General features: G+C 44.8%; 1 protein-coding gene across 1 annotated transcript in view; it reads left to right on the forward strand.

The window, feature by feature from the left end:
• LOC139410595 (sperm flagellar 2) overlaps nucleotides 1–19,313 on the forward strand; it is a 57,755-nt gene that overhangs the window by 30,200 nt on the left and 8,242 nt on the right. Inside the window, exons 23-29 of the mRNA XM_071155894.1 lie at nucleotides 14,194–14,332; nucleotides 14,545–14,682; nucleotides 16,872–17,035; nucleotides 17,553–17,621; nucleotides 17,851–17,980; nucleotides 18,067–18,229; nucleotides 18,646–18,771. Of these exons, the coding sequence (XP_071011995.1) occupies nucleotides 14,194–14,332; nucleotides 14,545–14,682; nucleotides 16,872–17,035; nucleotides 17,553–17,621; nucleotides 17,851–17,980; nucleotides 18,067–18,229; nucleotides 18,646–18,771 (929 nt within the window). The remainder of the gene's footprint in view (nucleotides 1–14,193; nucleotides 14,333–14,544; nucleotides 14,683–16,871; nucleotides 17,036–17,552; nucleotides 17,622–17,850; nucleotides 17,981–18,066; nucleotides 18,230–18,645; nucleotides 18,772–19,313) is intronic.

Consider the following 19,313-nt stretch of genomic DNA (forward strand, 5'->3'; position numbering starts at 1 on the left):
TGAAAACATGCCATGCGATTGTTTGAGGACGGCGCCCCACATCAAAATATTTTTCCACTGGCACAGGTTTCATACATTCACATATAATGATTAAATATTCACTTTTTGAAAATCTTCCTCTGATTTGTCATCCAAATGGTCCCAGCTGACACCTGTAGTGTCGTTTTGTTAGATAAAATCCTTCTTTATATCCAAAAAAGTCAGTTTAGTTTGGGCCATCGAGGAAGGAGGAATCCGAAAATCTACCCCTAAACTTTGTTTCAACAAGTCAGAAAACGTTTATATTTACTCACCCTAGATTCCAAGAACACAGGATGAGATGTTACTATCCTTTTGTGCAAGCACTTCCAAGAGTTAATGAACAGTGAGCCTGGTGAAATTTGGGGAGCGCATCGTCAGTAGTGTACCTTTTGGTTCCTAGGGTGTTTCGGCCTTTCACACTATACACCCTCCCCAAAGGCGGCCAGCGACAGGGTGATCAATCCTACGCTTGCGTCCCATTCCCAATTAGTCATGGGAGTTGCCTTGTTGTTGATAGCCAACATCCCATGGGACTATGCATGGCAGGGGCGTCCTCCTCCCTGAGTCAAGCATTGTTGACCGCATACCTCCTGGCCTTCTCACTTCGGGGCCCAGCTGGGGTCTTTCCTCTTCATCCAGAGCCACTGACTGCTGCCTTCTGCCGCCTCCGATACAGCTTTGATTGCCGAACGCTGGCTCTGGCCCTTAATTCCCAGGTCTCTAAGCAGTCTGGTTGTAGATGTTGCCACAAAACCTCTGCAGCCCACCTCCACTGGTCGGACTTCTGTGTTCCAGCCATGATGCCGTGCTTCGGCAGCTAGATCGGCATAGCGCAAATGTTTTCGCTCATAAGCCTCATCTACTGAGTCCTCCCAGGGTACTGTGAGCTCAATGATGAAGACCTTCTTGAGCGAACGGGACCAGAGCACCATGTCAGGTCTTAGGGTGGTGGTTGCGATCTCCGGAGGAAACACAAGTTGCCGGCCAATGTCAGCTAGCATTTTCCAGTCGCGGGCCAAGCGCAGCTGGTCTCGCTCTAATGGTGTAGAGCCGCTCTTCGGTGGTTTAAAATGTAATCAAACTATAATATTTTTTTCGGAAAGAAGTATGTTCAATAGGAAACTGATTTTAGCAGGTGCATAATGGTTTCATGGCACGCGCAAACACGAACTTCCAAGACTGTCCTACTAAAACTGTTATTTCTTATTTGTTTTTTGACATTTTCAAGCCTGGAACCTTGAACATAGACTGCTGACACCCGTGGAAGCCATAGGAATTGCATCCAGGGAGCTAATTTTTAATATGACCTATCTCTTGCATTTCTAAGAGGATGGTCTCTCTCAACAACACAAAAATATGGTTGGTTTTTCATTGGATTTTCTCCTACCATATCTATTGTGTTACATTCTCCTACATTATTTTAACATTTCTACAAACTTAAAAGTGTTTTATTTTCAATGGTACCAATTATATGCATATCCTAGCTTCAGGGCCTGAGCAACAGGCAGTTTACTTTGGGCACGTCATTCAGGCAGGAAGTGGAGAAAAAAGTGGGCCTAGCGCTAAGAAGTTTTAACAATGGCGCCGGAGAAGAAGGCTGACGTTTTACATAACCGATTGTGTTTTTTGTTTGTTTATTTGCGTTGTTTGTAACTTTTTTATTTTGTACATTATGTTGCCGCTACCGTCTCTTATGACCGAAAATAACTTCTGGACATCAGGACTGAGATTACTCACCACGGACTGGCAGAATACCATTTTTTCCTTTAAAACCTCTTTGGGCTAGGTGGGGCGCTACTGACCCACCTCGACAACATCCGGCGAAATCTGAGGACAACGCCCCTCATACACCAGCATTAAAAACATTTTCCAAACCAGCAGAGGCGTCACAAAAATCAGAAATAGCGATAAAATAAATCACTTACTTTTGAAGATCTTCCTCTGTTTGCAATCCCAAGGGTCGTAGCTACACAACAAATGGTAATTTTGTTCGATAAAGTCCTTTGTATACCAAAATAGTCAGTTTAGTTGGTGCGTTTGATTCAGTAATCCACCCGTTCCACTCGTTCAACGGGCAGACAAAGGAATCCGAAAGTTACCAATAAACTGTGTCCAAACAAGTCAAACAACGTTTCTAATCAATCCCCAGGTACCCTAATATGTAAATAAATGATACAATTTAAGACAGAATGTAGTATGTTCAATACCGGAGATAAATAACGAGGTGCGCACCCTCATCCAAGCACGCCACAAGACTACAGTCAAGATGAGAGCCACCTTGAAAAACTACAACTACTAATTAATTTTTCAGAAAACAAGCCTGAAACCCTTTCTAAAGACTGTTGACATCTAGTGGAATCCATAGGAACTGCAATCTGGGAGGAATTCCTTTGAATATCCCATAGACAAGCATTTGAATGGACTGTGACCCATACTATTATTTTAACAGTTTTAGAAACTTCAGAGTGTTTTCTATCCAATGCTACCAATTATATGCATATCCTAGCTTCTGGGCCTGAGTAACAGTCCGTTTACTTTGGGCACGTCAGTCATCTGAACTTCCGAATACTGCCCCCTAGCCTTAAGAATTAACAAGTCTGAATGAGCCTGATGTGAATGATTTACTGCTTTCTCGGGAAAAGGCCTAGATCCCCGTAGTTTGCGTGAAGAGGAGGCAGAGAAAAAGGGGCCAGAGGGCGGGTTGCCTTCTGAGAATTTGTAGGCGATCGAATAAACCCCAACTTCCTTCCATTCTGCTAGCAAAAGTGCAATCTTTGAAGAATAAAAATGATGACCTAACGGAAGATTAAACTACCAACAGGACATTCAAAACTGTAATATCTTATGCTTCATGGAGTCGTGGCTGAATGATGACACCATCAACATACAGCTGGCTGGCTGGTTATACGCTGTACTGGCAGGATAGAACAGTGGTGTCTGGTAAGACAAGGGACTGCGACTACGTATTTTTGTAATTAACAACTGGTGCACGATATCTAAGGAAGTCTCAAGCTATTGCTCGCCTGATAAGCTGTAGACCACACTATCTACCTAGAGAGTTTTCATCTGTATTTGTTGTAGCTGTTTATATACCTCCACAGACGGAGGCTGGCACTAAGACAGCATTGAATGAGCTGTATTCCGCCATAAGAAAACACTCACCCAGAGGCGGCGCTCCTAGCAGCTAAGGTAACCTGCCTAAATGACTACCGACCCGTAGCACTCACGTCTGTAGCCATGAGGTGCTTTGAAAGGCTGGTCATGGCTCACATCAACACCATTATCCCATAAACCCTAGACCCACTCCAATTTGCATACCGCTCCAACAGATCCACAGATGATGCAATCTCTATTGCACTCCACAGTGCCCTTTCCCACCTGGACAAAAGGGACACTTATGTGAGAATGCTATTAATTGACTACAGCTCAGCATTCAACCCCATATTGCCCTCAAATCTCATCAATAAGCTAAGGACCCTAGGACTAAACACCTCCCTCTGCAACTGGATCCTGGACTTCCTGACGGGCCGCCCCGAGGTAGTAAGGGTAGGTAACAACACATCCGCCACGCTGATCCTCAACACAGGGGCCCCTCAGGGGTGGGTGCTCAGTCCCCTCCTGTACTCCTTGTTCACTCATGACTGCACAGCCAGGCACGACTCCAACACCATCATTAAGTTTGCCGAAGACACAACAGTGGTAGGCCTGATCACCGACAACGACGAGACAGCCTACATGGCCATGTGGTGCCAGGACAACAACCTCTCCCTCAACGTGTTCAAGACAAAGAAGATGATTGTGAACTACAGGAAAAGGAGGACCGAGCACGCCCCCATTCTCATCGACGGGGCTGCAGTAGAGCAGGTTGACAGCTTCAAGTTCCTTGGTGTCCACATCACCATCAAACTAACATGGTCCAAGCACACCAAGACAGTCGTGAAGAGGGCACGACAAAACCTATTCCCCCTCAGGAGACTGAAAAGATTTGGCGTGGGTCCTCAGATCCTCAAAAGGTTCTACAGCTGCACCATCGAGAGAATCAAGACTGGTTGCATCACTGCCTGGTATGGCAACTGCTCAGCCTCCGACCGCAAGGCACTACAAAGGGCAGTGCGAACAGCCCAGTACATCACTGGGGCCAAGTGGAGGAAGGCCCTAAAAATGGTCAGACTCCAGTCACCCTATTCCAATTACAGTGAAAACATGCCATGTGATTGTTTGAGGACGGCGCCCCACATCAAAATATTTTTCCACTGGCACAGGTTTCATACATTCACATATAATGATTAAATATTCACTTTTTGAAAATCTTCCTCTGATTTGTCATCCAAATGGTCCCAGCTGACACCTGTAGTGTCGTTTTGTTAGATAAAATCCTTCTTTATATCCAAAAAAGTCAGTTTAGTTTGGGCCATCGAGGAAGGAGGAATCCGAAAATCTACCCCTAAACTTTGTTTCAACAAGTCAGAAAACGTTTATATTTACTCACCCTAGATTCCAAGAACACAGGATGAGATGTTACTATCCTTTTGTGCAAGCACTTCCAAGAGTTAATGAACAGTGAGCCTGGTGAAATTTGGGGAGCGCATCGTCAGTAGTGTACCTTTTGGTTCCTAGGGTGTTTCGGCCTTTCACACTATACACCCTCCCCAAAGGCGGCCAGCGACAGGGTGATCAATCCTACGCTTGCGTCCCATTCCCAATTAGTCATGGGAGTTGCCTTGTTGTTGATAGCCAACATCCCATGGGACTATGCATGGCAGGGGCGTCCTCCTCCCTGAGTCAAGCATTGTTGACCGCATACCTCCTGGCCTTCTCACTTCGGGGCCCAGCTGGGGTCTTTCCTCTTCATCCAGAGCCACTGACTGCTGCCTTCTGCCGCCTCCGATACAGCTTTGATTGCCGAACGCTGGCTCTGGCCCTTAATTCCCAGGTCTCTAAGCAGTCTGGTTGTAGATGTTGCCACAAAACCTCTGCAGCCCACCTCCACTGGTCGGACTTCTGTGTTCCAGCCATGATGCCGTGCTTCGGCAGCTAGATCGGCATAGCGCAAATGTTTTCGCTCATAAGCCTCATCTACTGAGTCCTCCCAGGGTACTGTGAGCTCAATGATGAAGACCTTCTTGAGCGAACGGGACCAGAGCACCATGTCAGGTCTTAGGGTGGTGGTTGCGATCTCCGGAGGAAACACAAGTTGCCGGCCAATGTCAGCTAGCATTTTCCAGTCGCGGGCCAAGCGCAGCTGGTCTCGCTCTAATGGTGTAGAGCCGCTCTTCGGTGGTTTAAAATGTAATCAAACTATAATATTTTTTTCGGAAAGAAGTATGTTCAATAGGAAACTGATTTTAGCAGGTGCATAATGGTTTCATGGCACGCGCAAACACGAACTTCCAAGACTGTCCTACTAAAACTGTTATTTCTTATTTGTTTTTTGACATTTTCAAGCCTGGAACCTTGAACATAGACTGCTGACACCCGTGGAAGCCATAGGAATTGCATCCAGGGAGCTAATTTTTAATATGACCTATCTCTTGCATTTCTAAGAGGATGGTCTCTCTCAACAACACAAAAATATGGTTGGTTTTTCATTGGATTTTCTCCTACCATATCTATTGTGTTACATTCTCCTACATTATTTTAACATTTCTACAAACTTAAAAGTGTTTTATTTTCAATGGTACCAATTATATGCATATCCTAGCTTCAGGGCCTGAGCAACAGGCAGTTTACTTTGGGCACGTCATTCAGGCAGGAAGTGGAGAAAAAAGTGGGCCTAGCGCTAAGAAGTTTTAACAATGGCGCCGGAGAAGAAGGCTGACGTTTTACATAACCGATTGTGTTTTTTGTTTGTTTATTTGCGTTGTTTGTAACTTTTTTATTTTGTACATTATGTTGCCGCTACCGTCTCTTATGACCGAAAATAACTTCTGGACATCAGGACTGAGATTACTCACCACGGACTGGCAGAATACCATTTTTTCCTTTAAAACCTCTTTGGGCTAGGTGGGGCGCTACTGACCCACCTCGACAACATCCGGCGAAATCTGAGGACAACGCCCCTCATACACCAGCATTAAAAACATTTTCCAAACCAGCAGAGGCGTCACAAAAATCAGAAATAGCGATAAAATAAATCACTTACTTTTGAAGATCTTCCTCTGTTTGCAATCCCAAGGGTCGTAGCTACACAACAAATGGTAATTTTGTTCGATAAAGTCCTTTGTATACCAAAATAGTCAGTTTAGTTGGTGCGTTTGATTCAGTAATCCACCCGTTCCACTCGTTCAACGGGCAGACAAAGGAATCCGAAAGTTACCAATAAACTGTGTCCAAACAAGTCAAACAACGTTTCTAATCAATCCCCAGGTACCCTAATATGTAAATAAATGATACAATTTAAGACAGAATGTAGTATGTTCAATACCGGAGATAAATAACGAGGTGCGCACCCTCATCCAAGCACGCCACAAGACTACAGTCAAGATGAGAGCCACCTTGAAAAACTACAACTACTAATTAATTTTTCAGAAAACAAGCCTGAAACCCTTTCTAAAGACTGTTGACATCTAGTGGAATCCATAGGAACTGCAATCTGGGAGGAATTCCTTTGAATATCCCATAGACAAGCATTTGAATGGACTGTGACCCATACTATTATTTTAACAGTTTTAGAAACTTCAGAGTGTTTTCTATCCAATGCTACCAATTATATGCATATCCTAGCTTCTGGGCCTGAGTAACAGTCCGTTTACTTTGGGCACGTCAGTCATCTGAACTTCCGAATACTGCCCCCTAGCCTTAAGAATTAACAAGTCTGAATGAGCCTGATGTGAATGATTTACTGCTTTCTCGGGAAAAGGCCTAGATCCCCGTAGTTTGCGTGAAGAGGAGGCAGAGAAAAAGGGGCCAGAGGGCGGGTTGCCTTCTGAGAATTTGTAGGCGATCGAATAAACCCCAACTTCCTTCCATTCTGCTAGCAAAAGTGCAATCTTTGAAGAATAAAAATGATGACCTAACGGAAGATTAAACTACCAACAGGACATTCAAAACTGTAATATCTTATGCTTCATGGAGTCGTGGCTGAATGATGACACCATCAACATACAGCTGGCTGGCTGGTTATACGCTGTACTGGCAGGATAGAACAGTGGTGTCTGGTAAGACAAGGGACTGCGACTACGTATTTTTGTAATTAACAACTGGTGCACGATATCTAAGGAAGTCTCAAGCTATTGCTCGCCTGATAAGCTGTAGACCACACTATCTACCTAGAGAGTTTTCATCTGTATTTGTTGTAGCTGTTTATATACCTCCACAGACGGAGGCTGGCACTAAGACAGCATTGAATGAGCTGTATTCCGCCATAAGAAAACACTCACCCAGAGGCGGCGCTCCTAGCAGCTAAGGTAACCTGCCTAAATGACTACCGACCCGTAGCACTCACGTCTGTAGCCATGAGGTGCTTTGAAAGGCTGGTCATGGCTCACATCAACACCATTATCCCATAAACCCTAGACCCACTCCAATTTGCATACCGCTCCAACAGATCCACAGATGATGCAATCTCTATTGCACTCCACAGTGCCCTTTCCCACCTGGACAAAAGGGACACTTATGTGAGAATGCTATTAATTGACTACAGCTCAGCATTCAACCCCATATTGCCCTCAAATCTCATCAATAAGCTAAGGACCCTAGGACTAAACACCTCCCTCTGCAACTGGATCCTGGACTTCCTGACGGGCCGCCCCGAGGTAGTAAGGGTAGGTAACAACACATCCGCCACGCTGATCCTCAACACAGGGGCCCCTCAGGGGTGGGTGCTCAGTCCCCTCCTGTACTCCTTGTTCACTCATGACTGCACAGCCAGGCACGACTCCAACACCATCATTAAGTTTGCCGAAGACACAACAGTGGTAGGCCTGATCACCGACAACGACGAGACAGCCTACATGGCCATGTGGTGCCAGGACAACAACCTCTCCCTCAACGTGTTCAAGACAAAGAAGATGATTGTGAACTACAGGAAAAGGAGGACCGAGCACGCCCCCATTCTCATCGACGGGGCTGCAGTAGAGCAGGTTGACAGCTTCAAGTTCCTTGGTGTCCACATCACCATCAAACTAACATGGTCCAAGCACACCAAGACAGTCGTGAAGAGGGCACGACAAAACCTATTCCCCCTCAGGAGACTGAAAAGATTTGGCGTGGGTCCTCAGATCCTCAAAAGGTTCTACAGCTGCACCATCGAGAGAATCAAGACTGGTTGCATCACTGCCTGGTATGGCAACTGCTCAGCCTCCGACCGCAAGGCACTACAAAGGGCAGTGCGAACAGCCCAGTACATCACTGGGGCCAAGTGGAGGAAGGCCCTAAAAATGGTCAGACTCCAGTCACCCTATTCCAATTACAGTGAAAACATGCCATGTGATTGTTTGAGGACGGCGCCCCACATCAAAATATTTTTCCACTGGCACAGGTTTCATACATTCACATATAATGATTAAATATTCACTTTTTGAAAATCTTCCTCTGATTTGTCATCCAAATGGTCCCAGCTGACACCTGTAGTGTCGTTTTGTTAGATAAAATCCTTCTTTATATCCAAAAAAGTCAGTTTAGTTTGGGCCATCGAGGAAGGAGGAATCCGAAAATCTACCCCTAAACTTTGTTTCAACAAGTCAGAAAACGTTTATATTTACTCACCCTAGATTCCAAGAACACAGGATGAGATGTTACTATCCTTTTGTGCAAGCACTTCCAAGAGTTAATGAACAGTGAGCCTGGTGAAATTTGGGGAGCGCATCGTCAGTAGTGTACCTTTTGGTTCCTAGGGTGTTTCGGCCTTTCACACTATACACCCTCCCCAAAGGCGGCCAGCGACAGGGTGATCAATCCTACGCTTGCGTCCCATTCCCAATTAGTCATGGGAGTTGCCTTGTTGTTGATAGCCAACATCCCATGGGACTATGCATGGCAGGGGCGTCCTCCTCCCTGAGTCAAGCATTGTTGACCGCATACCTCCTGGCCTTCTCACTTCGGGGCCCAGCTGGGGTCTTTCCTCTTCATCCAGAGCCACTGACTGCTGCCTTCTGCCGCCTCCGATACAGCTTTGATTGCCGAACGCTGGCTCTGGCCCTTAATTCCCAGGTCTCTAAGCAGTCTGGTTGTAGATGTTGCCACAAAACCTCTGCAGCCCACCTCCACTGGTCGGACTTCTGTGTTCCAGCCATGATGCCGTGCTTCGGCAGCTAGATCGGCATAGCGCAAATGTTTTCGCTCATAAGCCTCATCTACTGAGTCCTCCCAGGGTACTGTGAGCTCAATGATGAAGACCTTCTTGAGCGAACGGGACCAGAGCACCATGTCAGGTCTTAGGGTGGTGGTTGCGATCTCCGGAGGAAACACAAGTTGCCGGCCAATGTCAGCTAGCATTTTCCAGTCGCGGGCCAAGCGCAGCTGGTCTCGCTCTAATGGTGTAGAGCCGCTCTTCGGTGGTTTAAAATGTAATCAAACTATAATATTTTTTTCGGAAAGAAGTATGTTCAATAGGAAACTGATTTTAGCAGGTGCATAATGGTTTCATGGCACGCGCAAACACGAACTTCCAAGACTGTCCTACTAAAACTGTTATTTCTTATTTGTTTTTTGACATTTTCAAGCCTGGAACCTTGAACATAGACTGCTGACACCCGTGGAAGCCATAGGAATTGCATCCAGGGAGCTAATTTTTAATATGACCTATCTCTTGCATTTCTAAGAGGATGGTCTCTCTCAACAACACAAAAATATGGTTGGTTTTTCATTGGATTTTCTCCTACCATATCTATTGTGTTACATTCTCCTACATTATTTTAACATTTCTACAAACTTAAAAGTGTTTTATTTTCAATGGTACCAATTATATGCATATCCTAGCTTCAGGGCCTGAGCAACAGGCAGTTTACTTTGGGCACGTCATTCAGGCAGGAAGTGGAGAAAAAAGTGGGCCTAGCGCTAAGAAGTTTTAACAATGGCGCCGGAGAAGAAGGCTGACGTTTTACATAACCGATTGTGTTTTTTGTTTGTTTATTTGCGTTGTTTGTAACTTTTTTATTTTGTACATTATGTTGCCGCTACCGTCTCTTATGACCGAAAATAACTTCTGGACATCAGGACTGAGATTACTCACCACGGACTGGCAGAATACCATTTTTTCCTTTAAAACCTCTTTGGGCTAGGTGGGGCGCTACTGACCCACCTCGACAACATCCGGCGAAATCTGAGGACAACGCCCCTCATACACCAGCATTAAAAACATTTTCCAAACCAGCAGAGGCGTCACAAAAATCAGAAATAGCGATAAAATAAATCACTTACTTTTGAAGATCTTCCTCTGTTTGCAATCCCAAGGGTCGTAGCTACACAACAAATGGTAATTTTGTTCGATAAAGTCCTTTGTATACCAAAATAGTCAGTTTAGTTGGTGCGTTTGATTCAGTAATCCACCCGTTCCACTCGTTCAACGGGCAGACAAAGGAATCCGAAAGTTACCAATAAACTGTGTCCAAACAAGTCAAACAACGTTTCTAATCAATCCCCAGGTACCCTAATATGTAAATAAATGATACAATTTAAGACAGAATGTAGTATGTTCAATACCGGAGATAAATAACGAGGTGCGCACCCTCATCCAAGCACGCCACAAGACTACAGTCAAGATGAGAGCCACCTTGAAAAACTACAACTACTAATTAATTTTTCAGAAAACAAGCCTGAAACCCTTTCTAAAGACTGTTGACATCTAGTGGAATCCATAGGAACTGCAATCTGGGAGGAATTCCTTTGAATATCCCATAGACAAGCATTTGAATGGACTGTGACCCATACTATTATTTTAACAGTTTTAGAAACTTCAGAGTGTTTTCTATCCAATGCTACCAATTATATGCATATCCTAGCTTCTGGGCCTGAGTAACAGTCCGTTTACTTTGGGCACGTCAGTCATCTGAACTTCCGAATACTGCCCCCTAGCCTTAAGAATTAACAAGTCTGAATGAGCCTGATGTGAATGATTTACTGCTTTCTCGGGAAAAGGCCTAGATCCCCGTAGTTTGCGTGAAGAGGAGGCAGAGAAAAAGGGGCCAGAGGGCGGGTTGCCTTCTGAGAATTTGTAGGCGATCGAATAAACCCCAACTTCCTTCCATTCTGCTAGCAAAAGTGCAATCTTTGAAGAATAAAAATGATGACCTAACGGAAGATTAAACTACCAACAGGACATTCAAAACTGTAATATCTTATGCTTCATGGAGTCGTGGCTGAATGATGACACCATCAACATACAGCTGGCTGGCTGGTTATACGCTGTACTGGCAGGATAGAACAGTGGTGTCTGGTAAGACAAGGGACTGCGACTACGTATTTTTGTAATTAACAACTGGTGCACGATATCTAAGGAAGTCTCAAGCTATTGCTCGCCTGATAAGCTGTAGACCACACTATCTACCTAGAGAGTTTTCATCTGTATTTGTTGTAGCTGTTTATATACCTCCACAGACGGAGGCTGGCACTAAGACAGCATTGAATGAGCTGTATTCCGCCATAAGAAAACACTCACCCAGAGGCGGCGCTCCTAGCAGCTAAGGTAACCTGCCTAAATGACTACCGACCCGTAGCACTCACGTCTGTAGCCATGAGGTGCTTTGAAAGGCTGGTCATGGCTCACATCAACACCATTATCCCATAAACCCTAGACCCACTCCAATTTGCATACCGCTCCAACAGATCCACAGATGATGCAATCTCTATTGCACTCCACAGTGCCCTTTCCCACCTGGACAAAAGGGACACTTATGTGAGAATGCTATTAATTGACTACAGCTCAGCATTCAACCCCATATTGCCCTCAAATCTCATCAATAAGCTAAGGACCCTAGGACTAAACACCTCCCTCTGCAACTGGATCCTGGACTTCCTGACGGGCCGCCCCGAGGTAGTAAGGGTAGGTAACAACACATCCGCCACGCTGATCCTCAACACAGGGGCCCCTCAGGGGTGGGTGCTCAGTCCCCTCCTGTACTCCTTGTTCACTCATGACTGCACAGCCAGGCACGACTCCAACACCATCATTAAGTTTGCCGAAGACACAACAGTGGTAGGCCTGATCACCGACAACGACGAGACAGCCTACATGGCCATGTGGTGCCAGGACAACAACCTCTCCCTCAACGTGTTCAAGACAAAGAAGATGATTGTGAACTACAGGAAAAGGAGGACCGAGCACGCCCCCATTCTCATCGACGGGGCTGCAGTAGAGCAGGTTGACAGCTTCAAGTTCCTTGGTGTCCACATCACCATCAAACTAACATGGTCCAAGCACACCAAGACAGTCGTGAAGAGGGCACGACAAAACCTATTCCCCCTCAGGAGACTGAAAAGATTTGGCGTGGGTCCTCAGATCCTCAAAAGGTTCTACAGCTGCACCATCGAGAGAATCAAGACTGGTTGCATCACTGCCTGGTATGGCAACTGCTCAGCCTCCGACCGCAAGGCACTACAAAGGGCAGTGCGAACAGCCCAGTACATCACTGGGGCCAAGTGGAGGAAGGCCCTAAAAATGGTCAGACTCCAGTCACCCTAGTCATAGACTGTTCTCTCTGATACCGCACGACAAGCTGGAGCGCCAATTCTAGGTCCAAGAGCTTCTACCCCCAAGCCATAAGACTCCTGAACATCTAGTTGAATGGCCACCCAGACTGTTCGCATTGTGTGTCTCCCCTTTTACACCGCTGCTACTCTCTTATCTATGCATAGTCACATTAATAACTCTACCTACATCTACATATTACCTCAACTAACTGGTGCCCCCCACATTGACTCTGTACCTGTACCCCCCTGTATATAGTCTCGCTATTGTTATTTTATTGCTGCTCTTTAATTACTTGTTACTTTTATTTCTTATTCTTATCTGTATTTTTTTTTTTAACTGCTTTGTTGGTTAGGGGCTCATAAGTAAGCATTTCCCATAAAATTACATTTGACATCGTTTAGTGCACAATGGACGTAAGAGAAAAGGGAATACCTAGTCAGTTGTACAACTGACATGTATCTTCCGAATTTAACCCAACTCTGACAAACCCATATTATTCACCTGGTCCCAGATCTGTAAACTCCTATATCACAAACAGATCTGGGACCAGGCTACGGTATCATTACCTCCTTTCTTAGAACAGTGATGTCTGTTAAATGCACTTAAAATGTATTTGACTTGATATACCATCTAACAACATTTAATCTGTGCTGATCTCTAACCAAATTACATTGGTCACATACACGTGTTTAGCAGATGTTATTGCGGGTGTATCAAAATGCTTATTTTTCTAGCTCCCAACAGTGCAGTAATATCTAACAATACACACAAATCTAAAGCAAAGGAATGGAAATATTTGGACGAGCAATGTCAGAGCGGCATAGACTAAGATACAGTAGGATAGAATACAGTATATACATATGAGATGAGTAATACAAAAAATATGTAAACATTATCAAAGTGTCCAGTGATTTCAAGTCATGTCTGTTGTTTTTTTATCTGATCTCGCATCAGTGAGAATGACTTTGATCTATACTCCTGCTGTAAAAAGATGAAGGGTGTGGGGTTTCCATGTCACCTAGTTCAATAACAAAACCAGTAGCACAAATAGAACGCAAAGGGGAAGTTTATTAGGGATTTTGGTGCACGGGGAATTCACCAATCACCTCACAATCCACAAGCTGTTCCCTTTGTCCATTCTGTTTTCCAAGGGTTATCCTCACACTCGGGTCCTCAGCCAATCCAGCACATAAGGGGGGCAATCCAACATTCCAGGTCACAACAGGCAATCACACAGATTTTTTTTGTTGCTCTCGTTTCTCTCACCCTTCATACCTCTCTTGTCTCTCACCTCCTATGCCCTCTTTGTGAAGGCTGCTTCCTCCTTTATCCCCAAGCACTCCCTGGCTTAACGATTTACAGTCTTGCCTCGTTGGAGCAGGAAGTCCATATAAGGCTTTGGGGTGGAGCAAGCGACCTGCAAGATATCTCTCCTCGATTACCACTCCCCTCACCTCTTCCTGCCGTCTGCCACACTGCATTTGGGATATGTACAGTGTGAACAGAGAGAAGTAACTCTAACTCTTATCTTGTGACGCTTGCAGAGAGGAGTTTAAGCAGTACCTCCGACGGCCCGACCTGAAGCAAGAGTTTGTGTCCCAGTGGCAGCAGAACTATAACAGCATCCCCAAGGACATGAGAGATGACGAGGAGACCAAGGCAGAGCTGCACCAGCGTCTGGATGTAGGCTACAGTAACACAAACGCCATCAAAGCCGTGTCTGTTATGACATTTGCTCATGTCTGTTGTTTTTCCCATTTGCCTGTCAATACTGAGAGTCTGTCTGTCGCTATGTTGGTCCGCCTGTCTATCCGTCCCTCCGTCCTTCTGTCTCGTCGGTCTGTCCTTCTGTCTGTGTTTGTCTATCTGTCTCATCTGGTGTCGTGACACTGCAGGACCTGCGCGAGCGTCTGTGGGACATCTGTGATAAGCGTAAGGAAGAAGCGGGGCAGGAGCGGGCGGCGATCATGTGCGACGGCTGGCTGGAAGACCACACGGCGGTGCTCATCAACCATTTCTCCACACTAATGCAGGTGATGCTCCTCCCATCCTGTCCATGAACATGTTATCTCAGCATCACCCAGAACCAAATATCACATGCGCTTGCCAGCTGACAATAAAAAGCAAGTTGAAATGAGTTGAAATACTACTATGGCTGTCCCTTTAAAACAACACATCACTGCACTTTAAAACAAAGCGTATCACTGGTGTATGTGACAATAAAACATTTTTTTATATATATATATATATATATATATATATATATATATATATATATATATATATATACAGTACCAGTCAAAAGTTTGGAGACACCTACTCATTCCAGGATTTTTCTTTATTTTTACTATTTTCTACATTGTAGAATAATAGTGAAGACATCAACACTTTGAAATAACACATGGAATCATGTAGTAACCAAAAAAGTGTTAAACAAATCTAAATATATGTTATATTTGAGATTCTTCAAAGTAGCCACCCTTTGCCTTGATGACAGCGTTTCACACTCTTGGCATTCTCTCAACCAGCTTCATGAGGTAGTCCTGAAATGGCAAGAACAGCCATATTATGGCAAGAACAGCTCAAATAAGCAAAGAGAAGTGACAGTCCATCATTACTTTAAGACATGAAGGTCAATCAATGCTTTAAAATTTCAGGAACTTTTAAAGTTTCTTCAAGTCTAGTCACAAAGCCCATCAAGCGCTATGATGAAACTGTCTCTCATGAGGACCGCCACAGGAAAGGAAGACCCAGAGTTGCCTCTGCTGCAGAGGATAAGTTCATTAGAGTTAACTGCCCAAATGCTTCACAGATTTCAAGTACAGACACATCTCAACATTAACTGTTCCAAGGAGACTGCGTGAATCTGGCCTTCAGGGTCGAATTGCTGCAAAGAAACCACTACTAAAGGACACCATTAAGAAGAAGAGACTTGCTTTGGCCAAGAAACACGATCAATGGACATTAGAGCGGTGGAAATCTGTCCTTTGGTCTGATGAGTCCAAATTTGAGGTTTTTGGTTCCAACCACCGTGTGGTTATCGACATAACTTCTATGTCGATAAATGGTATAACGACATAACTATATCGACATAACTTGAAAGGCCGCTCAACAAGGAAGAAGCCACTGCTGCAAAACCGTCATAAAAAGCCAGACTATGGTTTGCAACTGCACATGGGGACAAAGGTCGTACTTTTTGGAGAAATATCCTCTGGTCTGATGAAACAAAAATAGAACTGTTTGGCCATAATGACCATCGTTATGTTTGGAGGAAAAAGGGGGAGGCTTACAAGCCAAAGAACACCATCCCAACCGTGAAGCACGGGGGTGGCAGCATCATGTTGTGGGGGTGCTTTGCTGCAGGAGGGACTGGTGCACTTCACAAACTAGATGGCATCATGAGGAAGTAAGATTATGTGGATATATTGAAGCAACGTCTCAAGACATCAGTCAGGGAAGCTAAAGCTTGGTCGTAAATGGATCTTCCAAATGGACAATGACTCCAAGCATACTTCCAAAGTTGTGACAAAATGACTTAAGGACAATAAAGTCAAGGTATTGGAGTGGCCATCACAAAGCCCTGACCTTAATCCCATAGAAAATGTGTGGCCAGAACTTAAAAAGCTTGTGTGAGCAAGGAGGCCTACAAACCTGACTCAGTTACACCAGCTCTGTCAGGAGGAATGGGCCAAAATTCACCCAACTTATTGTGGGAAGCTTGTGGAAGGCTACCTGAAACATTTGACCCAAGTTAAACAATTTAAAGGCAATGCTACCAAATACTAATTGAGTGTATGTTAACTTCTGACCCACTGGGAATGTGACGAAAGAAATAAAAGCTGAAATAAATCATTCTCTCTACTATTATTTTGACATTTCACATTCTTAAAATAAAGTGGTGATCCAAACTGACCTCAAACAGGGAATTTTTACTAGGTTTAAATGTCAGGAATTGTGAACAAACTGAGTTTAAATGTATTTGGCTCAGGTGAATGTAAACTTCCGACTTCAACTGTGTATATATATATTTTTAAATCCAGGACTAGGCTTAATATGTGGGAAACCGTCCCTAATTGTTAAATCTGTCATGAGCGACTGTGCAATTGCTTACGTGTATTAGTGAAAACGGGAATGTTTCAGGTTTGGTTTTTATCTCCATTTCGAGGTTTGTTAGCTCCTTGGCTGAAACGCACACTGATGTACTAATGTTGTCCTCCTCCAGGTGGAAGTGGACCGATTCCAGGACTCTCTACGTCTCCTGCGGGATTACTACACAGGCATGTACAAACAGGTGCTGTCTGAGGCGGGGCCAGAATTCACCTGTATTCCACTGCTAGACATCGTGGCGCTGGAGGAGCCAGGAACCCAGACTGACAAATCCAAGAGGCAAGCAGAAGGCTGCTGCTCAGGGGAAGGGATTCGTCCAGATTCATCCGAAATACCTAGGGTGTATTCACTAGAAACCATTCTGAACCAAATGGAAGCAAACAGGGAGGGACCAATCTACATTCGTCCAATAATATAACTCCTGTTTTGGTTGCAAAACAGTTTTTTTCATTGAAAAATGTTTTGCTACGGTGCGCCCTAATGAATACACACCTGCTTTTCTGACAGTTATTCTCCATTGATGTATAATAGAAACTGACCTAGCTAGCTGCTCTCCCCTAGCCCAAATCCACATTTTCTGTCAGTTATTATCCGTTTATGCAGAGCATAATGAAGTGGCCTTTTGCGCAGCCAATCACAGCACGGACCCATTTGATCTGGTATGCCCAATGCCAGTCAGGGAGAGTCACAGCTATTTCAATAGTTAATACCTTTGCTTATTTTGGGGGAATTTACAGTATAAGGTTTTCATCAATTGTTACTGTCGTCTCATCATCAAACACTCCTGTCCCTCCAGTTCTGAAAGAGTCACCAAGAGTGCTGGTAAAAGAGACTGTGAAGGAGACGAGAAGAAGAAAACCAAAGTGTAAGAGAAAGCACTGCCCAATGTACCTCTCACCTTGGTCAAATATAGACACGTCAAAGGGATATTTCCTACTAAAACAATATTGTAGAACTTTGTTTCACATAAGTCCACTGTTTTGTTTTGCATGTCAGCAGTCAGGTTTTCAAGATAAGGCACTTTCAGTACAGAGCAAGAACTTCCATTGATGATGCGTTTTGCATCGTGTGATTTTGTTCGTCTGTTGTTGCAGTGTTCCACTGATTCCCCGCAGACCTCCCTCTACCGAAGTGGCCTCTATGAAACAGAAGGGCTTCCAGGACCCCGATGAGAAGCTGCTGCATGACATCTATCAGACTGCTCTGACAGCCATCAACAACATGGTGAAGAAGTGTGTGTGCAGTGTGTGTGTGTGTGTTTGTGTGTGAGCGTATGTATGTGTTTCTCATGGGTAGTTGTGTGTGTCCAGGTGTCAGTGGAGGCGGCTCAACGCGAGGCAGAGGAGAATGAGGAGGCTCAGCAGCAGATGGATAGAGAACGGCTACAGAGAATGTCCCAAGCCTCCGCCTCCACTGCAGCCGCCGCAGCCAACTCTGGCAAGGACAAGAAGAAAGCTGGCACCAAGAAGAAAGGTTGGACTTATTCTACCCCAGTGGTATTCAAATCCGAGCCTGGAGGTCCGGAGTACTGCTGGTTTTCTGTTCTACCTGAAAATAATCGTACCCAACTGGTGTTCCAGGTCTAAATCAGTCCTTTACAATGAAAATCACCAGCTTCAAGGTCCAGATTTGGATTTGCCCCGTACTCTCTCTCACTCCACAATCGTCTCCTCTCACCGTTCATAAGAAGTGTCCCTCTTTAAATTGAGTACATGATCTACTGTCACAAGCTACTATGATCAGCATTGTTTGTTTGATGGGACTGGGATCCCTGCACATCAGTATGTGTCAAGCATATTTATTTTTGTGTCAACAGTTTTGAGGATTTTCTCTTGAAAATGACGCCAGGCCTTATTTTGATGTGTAATTTGGGTGACTTCCTTTTTTAGGCCCCCCCTCCCCTGCTCAGGAGCCCAGCCCACCCCCTGCCCCAGAGGAAGATTCAGAGGAGGTCTGCAAGAGGGCCATACGGAACAAAATCAGACAGGAGTATGCTGCAGCTCTCGACCATGAAGGTACCAAACTACAGCATTGGCTGTAGAGCCCAAATACCACCCTATTCCCTATATAGGTAATAGGGTGGATGCAGCCTTCCCCAGCGGGGACACCCATGCATACCCCACAAGACATGCCACCAGAGGTCTCTTCACAATCCCCAAGTCCAGAGCAGACTATGGGAAATGTACAGTACTACATAGAGCCATGACTACATGAATCTCCGCATCAGGTAACTGATGCAAGCAGTAAAATCAGATTTTTTTTTTAAACAGGTAAAAATACCCCTTATGGACCAGCGGGGACTGTGAAGTAACACAAACATAGGCACAGACACATACACATACACACACATGATAACATACGCGCTATACACACACGTACACATGGATTTTGTGTTGTAGATACGTGGTAGTGAAGTATGGGCCTTAGTGTGTTGTGAATTCTGTAATGAATGTATTGTAATGTTTTTAAAATTTTATAACTGAAGAGTAGCTGGCAGCAGCTAATGGGGATCCATAACAAATATAAAGGCTTTTACGTGCCCCTCCACCCCACCCTC

This window comes from Oncorhynchus clarkii, chromosome 6, assembly GCF_045791955.1.
Source record: "Oncorhynchus clarkii lewisi isolate Uvic-CL-2024 chromosome 6, UVic_Ocla_1.0, whole genome shotgun sequence".
Lineage (NCBI taxonomy): Eukaryota > Metazoa > Chordata > Actinopteri > Salmoniformes > Salmonidae > Oncorhynchus > Oncorhynchus clarkii.